The following is a 20,323-nucleotide window of genomic DNA, read 5'->3' as shown; positions in this document are numbered from 1 at the left end:
TTAATTAAGTCATATAAAAAGCTCCAGCCCATGATAAAGCAAACCAAAAAAATAATAAGAGAATGGAATAAATACTTTTTTTCCACTGGAAAATACATGCATTGTAAGGCGATAAACGTAGAGGTTTGAGCTGGTTTGACAGACCGTGTGCGTTGCAGTTGCTGGTTCGAGTCAGCACTGTAACCTTTGTGGAGCCCAGTCCGTCTGTGTTAGCCTCCCCTCAGCCCAGCTCGAGCCCTGTGCATCTTAAATCAGGAGTTTATCCTGCTGTAGTGTCTGTTTTATGGATGGATATGGGGATGTAGAAAGACAGCTGGAGAACCTGGGACATCGCATGCCAGTGGAAGTAAACTGCAAGCTCTGTGTCTGCTGGTATAAAGAGTGAGAGGATATCTGCTAGTCATTTTACCTGGGGCTTACTGGGATGTTTGTTTGTTCTCTTCGCCGGATCGGTGCTAGCTGTAAAGAGGCTGATGAAGGAGGCTGCTGAACTGAGGGACCCCACAGAGCACTACCACGCCCAGCCACTGGAGGTGAGTCACACCTGGGACACCAAAACTCACTCGGGCTCATCAGCACCACAAACATCCCTGCCCTCCTCATTATCAACATAGTGTGTCATGGGTGTGTGCTTCCCTATATGTTTCTTACAAATCGACAAACAACCCCACACAAAACACATAGAGAAGGGTGTGTTCTCTAGCTAGCTGGACCAATCATTGAAATGTGTTAATTTGACTGACTTGTTGTGCACCCGCAGGATAATCTGTTTGAGTGGCACTTCTCTGTCCGCGGACCCCCAGATTCGGATTTCGACGGTGGGGTTTACCACGGCAGGATCGTGCTGCCCCCGGAATACCCCATGAAGCCCCCCAGCATCATTCTACTCACAGTAAGCACCCAATAAACACACACTCATATACACACACACACTTATGAAGATATCCCCCTCTCCCGATCAATCCCAGCCAATTATGTGTTAGTTGAAGTAACGATGAAGGGTAGCTAATCAAATGATCAAGCTGGAAGATGGACAGCTATAGACATCTGGCCATAACCAACAGCCACATCTGGTTACATCACACCGAGCCACTACTGTCAGAACAAGACCTAGCTGTCTTTGCACGGTCAATGCCCTGTCACAGAGGTTTTGAATGGTTCTGTGGTGATGCACCAATAATAACCTGAAGAACCAATGACAGGCTGATGAAAGTCAGTGGATCCGAAAGGTTGTGACAGTCTTTATGCCCAGTCTCTTTTTAAAATGTTTATTGTCTCAGCTCAGGCTGGCATGTTTTTCTTGGTCTTTGAAGGCACTCTCTTTCTTTTTCTTAACATCTTTTTCTTAACATCCCATCCCTCCCATCAACCTCTACCATCCCCCCCTTTGTCGGTTTTCACTGTCTATTTGTTGCTTGTTCAGCCAGGTTGTCATAGACGGCGATATGGTAATCAAGATCCTATCATAGAAATCCTATAAATCACTATGCTATATTATATATGTGTTCTATATGTAATTCTATAGTTATGCTTCTTTTTCAGCCCAATGGGAGATTCGAGGTGGGGAAGAAGATCTGTCTGAGCATCTCCGGCCACCACCCAGAGACATGGCAGCCATCTTGGAGCAGTAGGTATCCCTGTGTAACAGGTGTCACTGTGACTGCTTTAACAGTATGGCTTCCTTCCTCACTGGCACTCGAGTTCAGATCCTCTGTCTCGCAAACACACGTGACTGCCCGCTTGATAACATCTTAGCCAACTACGCTACCGAAAACCTAGCAGTTCGGTAGTGCGAGTAGAGAAATGTCTAGCATAAGAGTCAGGTTACCAATCCAACACCGTTACACCTACAGCTATAGGCCGCCTCTAGCCTGTTCCCCCTACTCCTCCAGCTGCTGCACCAAAACTTAGCCTAGCATCCCCACTCACTTGCTCTCTGCCTGGTGGGTACCAACAGGAAGAAATGAGACATAGCTGACATGGTTCCCAAAATGTTTTGCATACGGGATGATTTCTGTATTTTTGAATGTTTACATATCTTGAAAACTTGATTGCTGACAAGCAAAACATTTTGGGACTATGTCAACAATGGACTAACGATACAAATACCAAAAGATTGTTTTTGGATGGAGTTTTCCTTTAAGACTTTTCGTTTGAATTTAAATGAAGGCAGATATGCAAATGTTTTTTTGTTTTTTTTGCTCAACTTTGTTCTACATTGTTCTATCATTGGGCTTTTCTCCCACAATTTAAGAAGTCAAAACTGGAAGCGGCTGAAAATAAGCCTTCATAGGAGAACAAAGTAAATAAGATGAAGTTTTACTTGAAATATAGATTTGACACGCACGTCTTATTCACTCGCAATAATCTGTGTTGGCAGCAGGCAATCTGCTTCGTACCTTAAGTCGGATATTTCCCTTTTCGGGCTTGATTTCAGTTACCACCATTAAGCCATCCTTTTTCTGAGTATTCTCCTCATGTTACTGTCCATACCAAAAGCATGAAAATGTTATCAGATAGAATTCCATGGGAGAATCTAGATGTTCCACACTGCATTTATTTCTATTACTTTAGGGGTATTTTGGATGAGCCAAAAAAAAGCTTAGTCCATAGTAAGGTTTAGGGAATTAATAACAGAATTTAATCATGTGGACAAACAGGTTGTGACAGACAACCTCCCCCTTTTGCCCTCCAGGGTCACATGGCAAAACAATGAGGCCATGCCCCAGAGATTGGACCTCCCCTGCTGGGTTTTTGATGTCTCAGATCCCCAGTACAAGTTCACTCTGGTGCATTACCAGCTCACTGTGGTGGAAAAGCTGGATAATAAGTTCCAGTAGAATCTCAAAGGCTGGGTCCCAAATACACTGAACAAAACAATTTCAAAGATTTTTCTGAATTACAGTTCCTATAAGGAAATCAGTCAATTGAAATCAATTCATTAGGCCCTATTCTATGGATTTCTCATGACTGGGAATACAGATATGCATCTGGTCACAGATACCTAAAAAACAGGGATGTGGATCAAAGAACAAGTCAATATGGAGTGCAACTCTTCTCCTTCACATAGAGTTGATCAGGCTATTGATTGTTGAATGTTGTTCCACTCCTCTTCAATGGCTGTGCCAAGTTGCTAGATATTGGCGGGAACTGGAACACGCTGTCGTACACATCGTTCCAGAGCATCCAAAACATGCTCCATGGGTGACATGTCTGGTGAGCATGCATGCCATGGAAGAACTGGGACATTTTCAGCATCCAGGAATTGTGTACAGATCCTTGAAACATGGGGCCGTGCATTATTATGCTGAAACATGAAGTGATGGTGGTGGATGAATGAAACGATTATACAATCGGCCTCAGGATCTCATCACGGTATCTCTGTGTATTCAAATTGCCATTGATAAAATGCAATTGTGTTCGTTGTCCGTAGCTTATGCCTGCCCATACCATAAATCCACCGCCACCATGGGGCACTCTGTTCACAACGTTGACATCAGCAAACCGCTTGCCCACACAACACCATGCACAGTCTGCCATCTGCCTGGTTACAGTTTAAAACCAGGATTAATCTGTGAAGAGCACACTTCTCCAGCGTGCCAGTGGCCATCGAAGGTGAGCATTTGCCCACTGAAGTCGGTTATGATGCCAAACTGCAGTCAGGTCAAGACCCTGGTGAGGACGATGAGCAAGCAGATGAGTGTTTTGTGCATATGGAACATTTCGGGGATCTTTTATTTTAGCTCACGAAATATGGGACCAACACTTTAGATGTTGCATTTATATTTTTGCTGCGTATAGCACCCTATTCCCTTCATAGGCCTCTGATCAAAAATAGAGTACTATTAACTGCTGTTAAGAGTTGACAGACGGTATGAGTTTGTTTTTATTGTCTTTCATAACTTTTTTTGTTTCTCCCTTTTTTGTTTTTTCTCTTTCAGTCAGAACGGCACTAATAGCTATAATCGGATTCATGCCAACCAAAGGAGAGGGTGCAATCGGATCTCTTGATTATACCCCAGAGGAGAGGAGAGCCCTTGCCAAAAAGTAAGATTACATAGATTAGAGCTCGCCACTGTTTACTCTCTTTCCAGTGCATTTACCCTGTGTGCACTAACGGATGGATGAGTGGTGCTGATAACAATGTTGTGAGAAGGGACACACACACACACACAACAGTCTGGAGTGAAATGTCTGTTTGCATTTTGTTTCAATGTGTCCCTAACCCTTACACGCATCATTACACAAGACACACATTAGGCCTGTATGTATGTATGTTGGATACTGGTGTGGTACGCACTAGCTTTACATACAATTAGATGGACTAGCTGTACATGCAGAACCTTTGGTGTTTGGCAGGCATTTGTTCAACAAAGTTGAGCATAAAGTGATGCTTATGCAAGCATGTCATGAAATTAACACCCTGGACACAGTGCATGTGCCTTCTACAAATAGCTATGCTCGTTACCAGGGACACCGAGGCACCAGCATTGGACCTTATGAGATGGCAGCATTAGTGGCTGAGGGAAAGGGTCTCTGGCTGACACGTCTGGGCATCTTGATGCTCTTCTTCTCGCGTTCTTTACGGGTCTCTCCGTCTGAAGAAACTCGCACCGAGCTCTGACTTTGAGATGTATCAAAAGAGCAAAGGGTCCAGCCGTTGCGTCCCAAATGGCACCCTATTAACTTTTTTTGTGTTGTTGAAAGGGCTCTGGTCAAAAGTAGTGCACTCTCAAGGGAATCGGGTGTTATTTGGACCGCAACCCAGCATCTGTTGTATTTAACATATCAGGACAGGGGTCTTTAACAACTGGCTGTTTAATTAACACATGAAGATGAGATGTGACACAGGAACATATCTCGGTCTATAAATACATACAGTGCACACCCTGCCTGCGTGGCTGTTTATCTTCCGGGATGAAAGAAAGGCCCGTTTCACGAAAGGCTGTCGTGGCTGCGGCTGAGAGAGCAACTTAGCTTTGATTCAGATCTCCCGTCTTGGTTGTCTCCGTGCCCTGTGGTAATTGTGAAAGCTGTCAGTCAACGTCGGGGCCAGGGGCACCCAGCAGGAAGCAGTGAAACAGGAGAATAATCCGTAGTTTTCAGAGTTGGCTCTGTTTCCTGACAGAAAAGTAAACTGATTGGGAAGTTTTGCTGGCTCCCAGACTGCTATAATGACAAGTGTTAATAATGCAGAAGTTAGAGGAGGAAAACATTTCAGATGGTTGTCTTTTCTGCCTATTAAAGCATGATTTTGGTTGGGGGGGGGAGAACAGCAACTCTTGGGATGTCATGCTTTTGTAAATGAATTTCGCAATTGTAAATGAGAACTTGTTCTCAACTTGCCTACCTGGTTAAATAAAGGTAATATAAATCAAATAAAAAATGCTTGACTTCGTTGATGGAATTGTAACTGTCAATATCGCTCTCCAAGCCACAGTTGAATATTTTCTTCACATAATGAGTTTCAATCCATACGTCTTGTCAAATTGTCTGAGTCATCTTTGACTAACCAAATCTCCAAGAAGTTTCTCTAAGTTTTTGATTGTTGTGCTTGGGAGCTCCAGCCAAACGACTTTGAGCTCTATTTTAACAAACCTAGCGCAATGGTAAATCTTAGCGCTGGTGGTAGCGTCATTGGTTCGGTTCAGTATGTGTCAGAAATATTTGTTATTTTCACAACCGGAATTATGGGTGGCGTGAAATTGCTGGGTTTTTGATGAATAAACAAGTGTGTGTCGAAGCTTGGCCCCTCACTAGTCAATCAGAACTTGCGCCAAGGCTAAATATGTGGTTGCTTCATGTGGTGTATTTATGGTCTTTTATGTATTGAATTGTCTTCAACTACAATTCAAATGTTGGTCTGTTATAGCCTAGTTCTTTAAGCAGCCTGCCCCGTGTTTGCTAAATATGTTGAACATGTTTGCAGTCCACACTGTTATAATTGCATTGCTTCAATATGAACAGAGAATTTGATGTAAATGGCATGTTATAGAAGGGTCCAGACACTATTTACATAAATTTTTTTATGGCTGTTTTACTTGCTTTTGAGAAACTGACCCCCCAACCAATGATTTAATTTCCTCATCTTCGTTGTGAAGTATGGGGGCGCTGAAAAAACATGAACAAATTGTCATTCCGAACTTTATCCGCAACGTTATATTCCATGGATAATAAGATTGTGGGAGCTGTTTTGTTAGAATCTCTCCTGGCTCAAAGTAGAGGAGATATTGACTGCATCACTACTTGTCTTTGTGCGATGTATTGACGTGTCACAAACGATCTGTTCAAACAGCTAACACACAGCTCAAACACCCAAGACATGCTACCCGTTGTCTCTTCACTCTTCCAAGTCCAGAACAGAGGCTAGGAAACACACAATACTATATAGAGCCATGACTACATGGAACTCTCTTCCACCTCGTAACTCAAGCTAGCAGTAAAATTTGACAAAAAAACAAACATAAAACAACACCTCAAGGAACCACACTCACTTACACACATTGCAATATTGTACATTTTATATTGTACATTACATTAGTAATATAGAAGCAATGTACATGTGTTGATGTTGGCTATTGTTTTAATATGATGCATTGTTTTATTCCTGTTTGGACCCCAGGAAGAGTAGCTGCTGCCTGGGCATATCGTACTAAATACTAAACGAAAACAAATCCAGGCCCTCTTTTTGCCTAGAGGATTGCTGGGGTGAATTATTTCCCATCATTTATACACAGAGTTTATATATTGAGTCACATTTTCTCTACCCGGCTTGTCAGATGAATCCATTTGACTACAGGAAAACAAAGAAAGTTCAATGTAAACACTTCTGTCCATAACTCACACTCGCTCTCGCTGACCTTCTGACAGATCCCAGGACTTCTGCTGTGAGACTTGTGGCTGCTCCATGCACTTAGCCCTCCTGTCTCCCTCCCCCACAAACCCCAGCCCAGAGGACCAAGAAGACCAAGAGCTTGCCCAGCAGATCAACTTCAAGGTACAACTGCCTACCAGCCACAATCCTACCCCAGCCACGGTGTGGTGTTGTTTATTTACATTTGAGTCTAGTCAGTTTTCTTCTAAACCTTTTACCAGGTGTCAGAACTGAATGAAACGCGTGTTCCCATGTCTTAACCCATTTGTGCAGTCAAGCAGTCACATACAGCAAAGATAGGGCTTTGCACCCGAGGAATGTTTTCTCAGCCCGCTGACAAGAGCTGGAGTACATTGTGTGTGACAGCAACCGTCAACTGTGTGTTTGTTCCTGCAGGCAGAGTCCAGGCAGGGCAGTGAGAGCACAGGGGCAGAGAGTGAGCCCCCCACAGAACTCCAGGGAGAGACATCCTCCTCGGGGAGACAGGAGGAAGAGGAGAACGCCCAGGCTGAGCAGGTGAGGAACGCCATCAGTGTTATAGTAGCTGGTGACGGACTGTGAGATCAGCCAATTTAAAATCCGGCAGCACTTTTTCCTGCTCCTGACATAGGATCTATTCAAGTCCCTTTCTGAGGCACTGTGAAAACAGACAGTTGGAAAGCGAGAGCGAGACGGCTGGTGGAGGAGATTACCCTGCACCACAAACCTCCCCACCTACACATATTTTAATAAGCAATCTCTGCCACCTACGTGGGCAGAGAAACAACTGCATACTGAAGGTATTTGCTATTCTAGGGGATTATTCATGTATTTGCTATTGAAAGAGGTTGATATGGTTGCGTAGTTGGCATGGTTGCACATGAATGTGCCACCTTGTCGCAGACGACGTCCCGAAAACCGTTTTCTCCGGCGATTTTTGTCGTTCTTATTCCCGAGCCATTAAATGAAAGAGTTATTTATGAGAGGAGTGGCGGGGGTGTCCCGTGGGGGGGGGGGGGGGGGGTCTCCCGAGGTTCCAGAATGGGGTATAAAAGGGAGAACATGGCAACGTCGTTACCCCGTAAATGATCCCTAATCTCTCATAGTGCTTTATGTAATGTCGTGGCTCCACTGTGCTGCATCAGCCTCTGTCACTCACTCAGGGAACAGCACTTTTTTTTATTTATCAATGTGTTTAATGGCTCGGGAGGTAATCAATCTGTATGATGACGGTGCAGGCAGCACTCTGCTCTCTGGCCCTCCAGGTTCTTCACTGTGCGCCAACCCGCTGCCAGTGAGGCATGATGCCCCTTTCGAGCAGTCCCCTATGACAACACTCATGATAACTGATGTTTTCTGAGAAGCCGATTTTACAGCTAGATATCAGTGTTATGATGTGTCATTTAATAGCACCATTATTTATTAGGAGAAGGTGATAGCAATTTTGAGATTGCCGTTTCCAAGCATGGTGAAGATGAATGAAGGGATTATGTTTCTTCATACTTCATGCAATAGGGTCTATGTGGATTTGGATTCAATCCCACTGAACTGACCTGAGTAGGAGAGAAAGAACGGGGATAGTTAAAATATTAAAATTGACTTACCGCCTGCTGCTGGATGCAGTAACCTCTGGCCGGGAGAGGGACCATTCTGGTCCTGTGGTTATCCCACACCTTGACTGCATCATCACGGTCTGCCTTGCTCTTCCTATGTCAAACTGAACAGAGTGATATAGGCATGATTATAGGGCGTTGTTCACTGCTCCCTACTCTTTCCCCCAGTGTCTGTCTCTCTGCGCGCCAGCCCTCCCTGGCCTGCAGCCATCCCCTAACCAGGAGGCGTGAGATTGAGCTTCACCTTTTAAAGCAACTTTAAATAAGACTGTTTCCCCTTTTAAAACAATCAACGGTAGCCTTTTTAGTTGCTATGACCTTAGTGTATTTTCATGGCTGCAACTTAAGTGTTATTCCCAAGACCAACTGTGAACCAATATGCACATTTGTTGAGAAGCTCATGAATTAAACGCGTTTTGCTGTGTAGTAACACCATGTCTCTGGTGGTGGGAAAAACCGATGTGCTTCTAGAAAGATGGCCCATAGTGTGTGTGTGTGTGTATGTGTTGGTCCACTGTCTGATCCTGTATATGATATGCTGTGCTCCCTGCAGGCCGAGGCGGCTCCACCTCCCAGTGAGGAGGAGACGAGTCCACCAGCCCCCAGCACCCACCAGCGCCGGGCCCAGCAGCAACAGAGAGACCAGATAGAGCCCCCCAGCAGGCCCACTTTCCCCCACACCGCCGCCCCCCACCCTCCTCAGGACACCAGCCACACGGGCTCTGTGGTGCTCATCGTGGTGCTCGCCCTGCTCCTGGCTGCCCTCATCTTCCGCAGGGTCTACCTGACCAACGAGTACAAGTTTGACTACGAGCTGTGACAAAACTAACCTTAACCTACCCAGCCCCACCACCCCCCTGAGTCGATTGAGTCAACCGCCCCTCCTATCACCTGACCTGACACCCTAGCTGGCAACAAACTGACTTTCTCTTTACCGTGGGCTTCAAAGAGGGCTTGGTTTACAATGAGGGTAACTTTCATTCCTGTGGAGGATGGGGTTGACTCACCACCACAACACCTCCCAAGGTGTCTTCTATTACTTTGAATTGACTCTAGAGTGTACTACATTTTTTAGAATGGGAGTATTGTATCTAAACCTCCCCAGAGGAGAGACACTGTATCAGACCTGGGTTCAAATACTATTTAAAATCTTTCAAAGACTTTGTTTTTGCTCTAGCCTGCCTGGGATGCCAGTTGTTTTTTGTTTTGGAATTATTATATTGGGACATGTAGCCAGGCAAGCTCAAGCAACCACAGATAAAGTATGTGAAATTATTTCAAATAATATTTGAACCCAGGTCTGCTCTAGCTCTCCTTTTTTAATTTGTCAGGCATCTGTTTATCATAGGAATTGCTGATTTGCTCTCAATATTTAAACAAGACAATACTGTCATATAACATGTAAACAATGAAGGCTATTAAATAGTTTGTCTCAAAATTATTATTTAATTGTGCAAAGGGAAGCAATATGATTAACATTTTGTATACAGATAAGATGCTAACAATTTCTGCTCAACTGTTATGTCGTTTACATATCTGACTGCCTAGCCAATGCTCTGGCTGTTCCTACTTTGCAATAGCAGATACAACCTAGCTAGTATACATACTCTGTCAATCTTATAGCCTGAGTGCCAGTCTGTTTCTGCTCTCTTGCCAACTCCTTGTCACTCAATTTCATGAGCTTAAAGGAAATGGAGATTTTAAGAGACTGTACGACTATAGCCTATCTTTTTGAAGTCCTCAAAAGAAATCGGATTGGGGACTAATGCAGAGGTTTAAATGTTGTGTGCACATTTTACTTCAGAGCAAATAAAATGACCAGAATAGGGCCTCTCTAAGTTTGAAACATGTAAGACAGCTTGATTCATGTCTCAAGATGTAATTTAGACATATATCCATCCATCCATCATCCATCTTCCATCTTCAGACTGTATTTGAACCATACATACAGTAGGTTTGAACATTGTATCAGAAAATAAATGCCTTGGAATTTTTTTTCTTTCTGTGTCGGTCTTATTTCTTTCTGTGTCATGACGGATGGCTGACAGTAACACTTAGTTATCCATCTCTGCACAAACCATTCAGTAATCTGGAGAGTTGAAACACATGGACACATAAAGGATCAGATTTCATCCAGTAAGTTTTATCTAAAAGATGTACAGTGCATTTTAAAGTATTCAGACCTTGACTTCTGACATTTTGTTAAGTTTCAGCCTTATTCTAAAATGTATTAAATTGTTTTTTTCCCTCATTGATCTACACACGCTACCCCTTAATGACAAAGCAAAAACAGAGTTTTAGAGATGCTTGCAAATTTACTTAAATGACACATTTAAATAAGTATTCAGACCCTTTACTCAGTACTTTGTTGAAGCACCTTTGGCAGTGATTTAAAGCTTCAAGTCTTCTTGGGTATGATGCTACAAGATTGGCACACCTGTATTAGGAGAGTTTCTCTCATTGTTTGCAGATCTTCTCAAGCTCTGTCAGGTTGGATGGGGAGTGTCGCTGCACAGCTATTTTCAAATCAAACTTTGTCACATGCGCCGAATACAACAAGTGTAGACCTTACCGTGAAATGCTTTACAAGCCCTTAACCAACATCCCCACAGCATGATGCTGCCACCACCGTGCTTCACCGTAGGGATGGTGCCAGGTTTCCTCCAGACGTGACACTTGGCATTCAGGCCAAAGAGTTTAAACTTGGTTTCATCAAACCAGAGAATGTTGTTTCTCATGGTCTGAGAATCCTTTAGGTCCCTTTTGGCAAATTCCAAGCGGGCTGTCGTGCTTTTTACTGAGTGGCTTCCGTCTGGCCACTCTACCATAAAGGCCTGATTGGTGGTGTTGCACAGATGGTTGTCCTTCTGGTAGTTTATCCTATCTCCACAGAGTAACTGGAGCTCTGTTAGAGTGACCATCGGGTTCTTGGTTACCTCCCTGATCAAGGCCCTTCTCACCCGATTACTCAGTTTGGCCAGGCGGTCAGCTTTAGGAAGAGTCTTGTTGGTTCCAAACTTCTTCCATTTAAGAATGGAGGCCACTGTGTTCTAGGGGACCTTCAATGCTGCATAAATGTTTTGGTACCCTTCCCCAGATCTGTGCCTCTACACCATCCTGTCTCTGAGCTCTCTTTATATAGACAGGTGTGCCTTTCCAAATCATGTCCAGTCAATTTAATTTAACACAGGTGGACTCCAAGTTGTAGAAACATCTTAAGGGTGATCAATGGAAACAGGATGCAACTGAGCTCAGTTTTGAGTCTCAATGGATCTGAATAGTTAAGTAATTAATGTATTTTTCAGGGGGTTTTGCAAACATTTCTAAAAAACTGTTTTCGCTTTGTCATTATGTGGTATTGTGTGTAGATTGAGGAAAACATTTAATTTAATCGATTTTAGAATAGGGCTGCAACAGTAATACAATGTGGAAAAAGTGAAGCGTCTGAATACTTTCTGAATGCACTGTATATTAGGATATGCACTTGCTGTTGATATACTTGATTCCATGCCTGTTATATTATAGTTACATGCATAGTGCTTTCTGAGTTGTTACTGAGAGGTTTAATAAGAACCGGAGCCATATATCTGCTTTGTGGTTTTTCGACAAGCGCCAGACACCTGTGAGAATCCTTACATCAGTTGATCGGGGATTCCCTGTGTCATGTAAACGTCTTCCCACCGTGAAATGGTTGCCAATTAACTTCACACGGACACCCTTCAATGTGGTCATGTCATTATAATGTAGCTAAACAAGAGCAGTTGCTGAAGCTGCGCGCTCGGTGCCTTGGTTTGGAGCGCTTGGAAACCAACCACTGTAGACCGTGGACCAATCAGGGAGCAATAAGCGGGACAAGCCGCTTGGCCTCGTGAACAGTCGTTGTTACTTATTCAACCGGCAAACTGCCTCACTACAATGCTTGGGAACAAAATATGCTACAATGCTCAAACCATTGCGGACGTGGATTAAAGGGATCGCTTCACTCATTCGAAGACTTTTGAGTTTTCACACATAATGCCTTATATTAAGTTTTTGTTCTTACTTTTTTGCTTGATACTTATCGGGGAATGCCGAAAGCACAAAAGTAGGAAAAGGCGGTGGTCCGGGGCGGTGGAATCTTACAAGCATGGCGCGTAAGTACCTGGATCCTTACCCTTTTTGAGAGTCCATCCAAATGTGTTTCCTTCTTTCACTCTTTCGTTTGCACTTTAAAACTACTGGAGGTCTTCATGCCATCCCCTTTCTTTGTTTCTTTGGTTAAATTCCACACTTGTGGAACCCTACGTTCCGTTTGATGTAGCCTAATACTGGGCTATTTATTCGACCTCATTTTCTACATTGAAAATGATTTATGGCTCGTTTCAGTAATGTTAAACCCGTTATAGTCGTTGACACGGAGACTGTATGCAAATATTAGCCTCGGTGGGGTGGTCTCGATTCGAACACGCACGGTGCCCGTGCGTAAAGACGATCCAGAGCGCAGTGCGCATATGATGGAAGGATGCAATCAATGGATGGACTCTGCATGAGCAGAGATGTCATGAATCATCACTATCTGCAAGTGTGATCATCCATGCCATTCATCTGAACTTTGCATCATTATTCTGCATCGTGCTTCACTGACTTGTGCCGTCCCCCCCTTCAGATGACCAGTGATGTGTTCCGTCATTGTTAATAATCTTATCTGTGAAATAAGAGGCGATCCCACTGCGAGACTGTTCAATGACACAAAGCTCTCAAATGCACTTGAAGTAGGCTTCAGTAAGGGCAGAACATGGTTCATGTAATCTGCAAGATGTAACAGATTTAACAGTTCCATGGGGACAGTGGATTAATCGGGTTCTCAGGATCCCCTGCTGTATTACAAGTAGCTAACCAATTATGTTATTCTTGTATATTGAGTTATAACATGAGACATTTTTGTCCAGTAGACAGTTATAGGATTACAATTACAAATCAACCCCTATAGCATGAAGTGGCAGGGGACAATGTGCTGTTCATGATTAACTCTTGTGTTGTCTTAACATCCTGTATATTCCCCTTGTCCTAAGGGTAAAAAAAAATGACCCACCTTCACTAAACCCCTAAAATAAAGCATCTTAGTTGAATTTTAAACCCCAAATCTATTTTGCATGAAGAAACAACCTCTTCACAATGCAGAACGATTGCATTTAAATCAGTGGACATCACTGGTTTTTATTACAACACACCCTTCATAATAGTTTTTTTTGCTAAAGTAGAGGTTAATTATTATTATTGCTAAAGGTACTGCATAGGTGTAAACATTACTTTTTTTTAGCAAGAGGTAGCACTTGTATAGCCTAAGAAAGTAGCAGATATGTGCAGAAAGTAGTTTTGAATGCATTTTATTGAAGGGAAACCATAACAGTCTTGAACTTTTTTGGCAACATAGTGATATGTTCTTATATACTGTACAATGAGGAATTCAACTACAAAATACTAGTCTTCTCCCATCTTTTAACCATTGCCCCCACCCACAAGGTGTATAAACAACAACAACAAATAAGAATAAAATAAGATAATTGATAAAAATACAAAAACTTAAAATCAATCAAGAACATAAATCAATCAACTGTAATTAGCACATGTAGGACAGTATGCAAGAGTGTGTGCATGGACTTTGTAGATGTATTTCTCACATGTGCAGCACATAGTATTTGTTTTACAGTCCTTTGGGGGCAGAATTGGCATCTCCTCCTCTTGCCTGGCCCAGCTGCAGCCTCAGGTGGATCAGGACAAGATTCAGCCCCCTGAACAGCTTTCACAAGCGCTGCAGAGGCTGCTGCACGGGGGACGCGCTCCCTTCTTTGAATGTGTGGGGTTACAAGTGCCTTTACCAGCTTCTCCAGGAACTCCCTCCTCTTGTTCCGCTTATCAGGCATCCAGGTAGTGCTGATCTTGTTCCATATCACGAAGGCATTGTATGAGGACACATCAAAGATGTTATGGAAGATGGGGCCAGCGGGCAGTCATCCTCCTGCAGCTGTAAGTTCCAATAACCTTGCCCAGGTTGTCCACACCTCCTTTGTTGTGGTTGTAGTCCAGGATGATGGCTGGCTTCCTGTCCTCACGATCACGGATCTCAGCTGTTTTGCGCAGTGTGCTCAGGAGGACCACATTCTTGACCCTCTTTGGGAGGTAAGAAACTAGAGTGGTGGTGGGGGTGAAGGCAAACTTTGATGAGAAGGCCTCTCTCCCCCTTGTTGCGAGGGGTGCAGGTGGGAGCTCAGGCTTGTTCTTTTTAACTGTGCCAAACATGGTGATCTTCCTCTTCAGGAGCTGCTGTCTGAGTTCATAAGAGGTGAAGAAATTGTCACACGTGACATTGTGCCCCCTCAGTCCATCTGTGACATCAAGCACAACCCACATCCGCTGGTTCCTCTCCAGGCCTCCGGTGGTTGGCTTCCCTGTGTAGACTTGCATCTTCCAAACGTAGCTGGATTGTGCGTCAAAGGACACCCATATCTTGATGCCATACTTTGCTGGCTTGTTGGGCAAAAGAGATTACTATCAGTAATTAGTATCAGTGTCACAGAAAACAATCACATAAATCAAGGATATTACAGCAATACATAACAAAATTAACACTGAAAATCACTTACATTACAGATATGAAAATAAAAATGTACCTCTTGAATGGAACCAGTTGCTCATCCACTGTTACTTCAGGCCCAGGGTTGTAGCGGTATAGCAGACGCTCCACCTGCTTCTCCCAGACTTGCAGGTCTTGACTCACGGTTATCAAATCATAACATTCTTGAGAAAGTGTGAAAGACTTTCAGTTGCATCGTGGCACGGAAAAAATCGCCCTTCCACTCTCTGCATCGCAGAGACTACATGTAGCCTCGCCTCGGGACCTATACACACCCAATGTAGGCACGCAGGTCAATCTCATCCATCCCTTTCCAGTTGTCTCCATATTTACGGAAACCCTCCAAATCTGATCTACTACCTGTATGTGCACTCATGGCTTCAGCAAAGAGAGAACTGGGGAGACTGTCATCTGCAGCACCTTTAAAGCCTCTGACTGCATTCCCCATTAGTAAACAATGCTTTCAAGAAATGTTTATTTTGTCTGAAATGTTTATTTTGCCTGAAATGGTTTTTATATTGTCTGTGAACTTGAGTCATGTGTGGGGTCGTGGAGTGGAGATGCTGCACATGCACATTAAAGTTTTCGTTTTCGCTGAGTTCAATCAAGTAGCACGCAGTCTCAATTTCTCATTGTGTGTGTGTGTGTGTGTGTGTGTGTGTGTGTGTGTGTGTCTTTGTGGTTTTTGTGGTGTGTAAATGATTTTTTTGTAACTGCCAGGTCAAAAATGACTCTAAGACAATCTTTGTACGCTGTACAGCTTTCATGGAAATATGAACAAAGACGATGTTTAACTTTTTCTAATGTTGCAGTCACTCTAGGAAAGTCATCCAATTTCAAGTTGAAAAAATATAATTTAGGGGGTTTTCTCTGCTGTTAAACATAGTGGCTGGTCATTTTTTACCCTTAAGACAACACAAAGGTTAATTGTGCTAAATCACAAACACCAAGTGTGCATACCTGGATACACTGTGAAGGCTGGCACGGTCTAATTGGTTGTCTGATGGCCTAATTTGCCTCCATTTACTCAATAATTGCAACCCCCTCTATTTTGGGAGAGCCTTGAACAGAGGCGGACTGGGACCAGAAATCTCATTATTAGCCTAAACCAAATTTTGAGCTACAAACCCAAGTTAGACATGCCCTCTTGGGCTAAAAATGGACCAGCCCATTTGGCATTTGCTTGAACTGCCAAATGGCCAGTCCGCCCCTGCCCTTGAAACTTGGGCAAAATGCCTAAATAGATGGGGGTCTGTTCGGAACAGTCTTCCCTGTCTTCCCTTAACTTTATACCCACAGAACATATAATGTTTACAGAGTATGGAAACGAACTTCCACCCATGTTATCCTCAAACGACAAACGTATAATGTGGGTTAGATAAACTCACTTTGACAGCAAAGCATGTTTCTCTTGATTCTCTGAGGGCACATACACCCACACACATTGCAGTTATGCTCATGCAGACAAATGGCCCATAAACAGCAAAGCTCAAGTCTCAATGCTGATTTAAAAAAAACACCTGACACCACACCTTGAACATGACAGAAATAATGTTTTTTTAAGATCAGGGCCCGGTTTCCCAAAAGCATCGTTAGAACCTTCGAAGGAGCATCGCTAAATCTCAGATCTGTTTCCTAAAACCATCGTTATTAACATTGTACTTGAAAACGCTCGGAATCTAATGCCTGCCTCAGACTACTTGTACAACAGCTCTACGTCATTAGATGCTTTTTTTGGCCTCCTAGTAATGTGTGGATCATCCATTTTGTATGATATGTTACGAATTACAATTCATATGATATTATACAATTTAGCGAAATGTACGATATGTTACAACATTTCTAAACATATGAAATGTTATGAATTCTAACATGTTGTGGCTAACATTTGCTAACACACTAAGTAGCAGTAAGTAGTTGCCCAGGATGAGATTTGAACACACAACCTTTGGATTCCTAGACATTTGTATTATATGCCTGCCCGTCTGTCTGTCCAGACATCCAGAGTTTTGTTTTTACCTTAGGTAACCTTATATCTTATGTAACCATACCAAACATAACATCATGCTAATTTGGGTGTTCCGGATTGACGTTTACTATGTTACATCTAGTCTATGAGACCAGTCTGGAAAGATGCATCGTTTAAACACTAGTAAACCTAAATTCAATCACTATCAGGAAACCTGGCCCAGGAATGTTAACCATAACTTCCATTGCTGTTTCATCCATTGCGTAACATCCATATCTTGGTTTCAGAATTCCTGCCAATTGATCATATTTTAAAAAGTCACACGTGTGCTGTAAAGTCTGTGTTCTTACTCTTATACATTCTGGGCTCGGTTTCCTGTTAGAGATGGAACCTATGATTGTGGGGCGGCAGGTAGCTTAGTAGTTAGATCTTTGGGCCAGTAATCGAAAGGTTGCTAGATTGAATCCCTCGAGCTGACAAGGTAAAAATCTGTCGTTCTGCCCCTGAATAAGGCTGTCCACTGTTCCTAGGCTGTCACTGTAAATAATAATTTGTTTCTTAATTGACTTTAAAAATAAAGCAATGATCCATCGTATACTCCACACACAGAGATGCATACAAAGCTCTCCCTCGCCCTCCATTTGGCAAATCTGACCATAATTCCATCCTCTTGATTCCTGCATACAAGCAAAAATTAAAGCAGGAAGCACTAGATCAATAAAAAAAGTGGTCAGATAAAGATGCTAAGCTACAGGACTGTTGTGCTAGCACAGACTGGAATATGTTTCGGGATTCCTCCAATGGCAATGAGGAGTACACCACATCTGTCATTGGCTTCATCAATAAGTGCATCGATGACGTCGTCCCCACTGTGACCGTACGTACATACCCCAACCAGAAGCCACTGAGCTAAAGGCTAGAGCTACCGCTTTCAAGAGGCGGGACTCTAACCCGGAAGCTTATAAAAAATTGTGCTATGCCCTCCGACGAACCATCAAACAGGCAAAGCGTTAATACAGGACTAAGATTGAGTCGTACTAGACCGGCTCTGAAGCTCGTTGGATATGGCAGGGCCTGCAAACCATTACAGCCTACAAAGGGAAGCATAGCCGGGAGCTGCACAGTGACATGAGCCTACCGGACGAGCTAAACTACTTCTCGGCTCGCTTCGAGGCAAATAACACTGAAACATGCATGAGAGCACCAGCTGTACTGGAAGACTGTGTGATCACGCTCTCCGCAGCCGATGTGTGTAAGATCTTTAGACAGGTCAATATTCACAAGGCCGCAGGGCCAGACGGATTACCAGGACGTGTACTGCGAGCATGCGCTGACCAACTTGCAAGTGTCTTCACTGACATTTTCAACCTCTCCCTGGCTAAGTCTGTAATACCAACATGTTTTAAGCAGACCACCATAGTGTCTGTGCCCATGACACACTAAGGTAACCTGCCTAAATGACTACCGACACTCACGTCTTGCCATGAAGTGCTTTGAAAGGCTGGTCATGGCTCACATCAACACCATCATCCCAGAAACCCTAGACAAACTCCAATTTGCATACCGCCCCAACAGATCCACAGATGATGCAGTCTCTATTGCACTCAACACTGCCCTTTCCCACCTGGACAAACGGAGCACCTATGTGAGAATGCTATTCATTGACTACAGATCAGCGTTCAACACCATAGTGCCCTCAATGCTCATCATAAGCTAAGGACCCCGGTACTAAACACCTCCCTTTACAACTGGATCCTGGACTTCCTGACGGGCCGCCCCCCAGGTGGTAAGGGTAGGTAACAACACATCCGCCACGCTGATCCTCAACACAGGGGCCCCTCAGGGGTGGGTGCTCAGCATTTTCCTGTACTCCCTGTTCACTCATGACTGCACGGCCAGGCTCGACTCCAACACCATCATTAAAATTGCCGATGACACAACAGTAGTAGGCCTGATCACTGACAACAACGAGACAGCCTATAGGGAGGAGGTCAGACCTGGCCATTTGGTGCCAGGACAACAACCTCTTCCTCGACGTGATCAAGAAAAAGGAGATGATTGTGGACTACAGGCAAAAGAGGACAGAGCACGCCGCCATTCTCATTGACGGGGCCGCTGTGGAGCAGGTTGAGAGCTTCCACATCACCAACAAACTAACATGATCCAAGCACACCATGACAGTCGTGAAGTGGGCACGACAAAACCTATTCCCCTCAGGAGACTGAAAAGATTTGGCATGGGTCCTCAGATCCTCAAAAGGTTCTACAGCTGCACCATCAAGAGTATCCTGCAAATAGTCTGGTTGCATCACTGCCTGGTATGGCAACTGCTCGGCCTCCGACCGCAAGGCTCTACAGAGGGTAGTGCGAACGGCCCAGAGCATCACTGGGGCCAAGCTTCCTGCCATCCAAGACCTCTATACCAGGCGGTGTCAGAGGAAGGCCCTGAAAATTGTCAAAGACTGCAGCCATCCTAGTCATAGACTGTTCTCTCTGCTACCACACGGCAAGCGGTACCGGAGCGCCAAGTCTAGGTCCAAGAGGCTTCTAAACGCTTCTACCCCCAAGCCATAAGACTCCTGAACATCTAGTCAAATGGCTACCCAGACTATTTGCATTGCTCCTCCCCCCTCCCATCTCCACACCACTGCCACTCTCTGTTGTCATCTATGCATAGTCACTTTAATTAACTCTACCTACATGTACATATTACCTCAACTATCTGGTGCCCCCGCACATTGGCTCCGTACCGGCACCCCCTTGTATATATATTGTTATTTTTTACTGCTGCTCTTTAATTACGATGTTACTTTTATCTTATTCTTATCTGTATTTTTTGAAACTGCACTGTTGGTTAGGGGCTTGTAAGTAAGTGTTTCACCGTAAGGTCTACTACGCCTGTTATATTCAGCGCATGTGACTTTTGATTTGATTTGAACTGGAATGAGATAAACTTTATACGATCTTTCACCCTCTCTACTCTGATAGACATGAGCCAGCGTTGCACTCAATCATTTATTTCCTCGCCAGAAGGGTTTTGAAGGAACTGCAGCACCCCTGATTAATTTAAATACATCTTCAGAAATAAATGAAATAATTCAGAATAGTCTACCACACCACAAGAAGGCCTATTATTTAGCCTCAGAGGATCAACAGTTTATTATTATTTTTAAATAGCCTAGCTGTGGATTGGTGCCCAGTAAAAAGGAAGAGTCAGGATAGTCCTCCTATTGCAGCCTAAAATATGTGTCTCAACACACCTAGGCCTAGGCTATT

The 20,323-nt window shown here is 43.7% G+C and overlaps 2 protein-coding genes across 2 annotated transcripts in view; both read left to right on the top strand.

Moving 5' to 3' along the window:
• ube2j1 (ubiquitin-conjugating enzyme E2, J1) overlaps positions 1 to 10,460 on the top strand; it is a 29,756-nt gene extending 19,296 nt beyond the window's left edge. The window contains exons 2-8 of the mRNA XM_021600237.3: positions 460 to 533; positions 761 to 892; positions 1,543 to 1,627; positions 3,942 to 4,047; positions 6,871 to 6,997; positions 7,271 to 7,390; positions 9,020 to 10,460. Of these exons, the coding sequence (XP_021455912.3) occupies positions 460 to 533; positions 761 to 892; positions 1,543 to 1,627; positions 3,942 to 4,047; positions 6,871 to 6,997; positions 7,271 to 7,390; positions 9,020 to 9,286 (911 nt within the window). The 3' untranslated portion in view covers positions 9,287 to 10,460. The remainder of the gene's footprint in view (positions 1 to 459; positions 534 to 760; positions 893 to 1,542; positions 1,628 to 3,941; positions 4,048 to 6,870; positions 6,998 to 7,270; positions 7,391 to 9,019) is intronic.
• Positions 10,461 to 12,225: 1,765 nt separating this feature from the next.
• Positions 12,226 to 20,323, top strand: part of LOC110522109 (gamma-aminobutyric acid receptor subunit rho-2-like) — a 39,628-nt gene continuing 31,530 nt past the window's right edge. The window contains exon 1 of the mRNA XM_021600234.3: positions 12,226 to 12,599. Coding sequence (XP_021455909.1) covers positions 12,481 to 12,599 — 119 coding nt within the window. The 5' untranslated portion in view covers positions 12,226 to 12,480. The remainder of the gene's footprint in view (positions 12,600 to 20,323) is intronic.

This window comes from Oncorhynchus mykiss, chromosome 4 (genome assembly GCF_057628025.1).
Source record: "Oncorhynchus mykiss isolate SJ-2025 chromosome 4, ASM5762802v1, whole genome shotgun sequence".
Taxonomy (NCBI): domain Eukaryota; kingdom Metazoa; phylum Chordata; class Actinopteri; order Salmoniformes; family Salmonidae; genus Oncorhynchus; species Oncorhynchus mykiss.
This window is presented reverse-complemented; position numbering and strand designations above follow the sequence as displayed.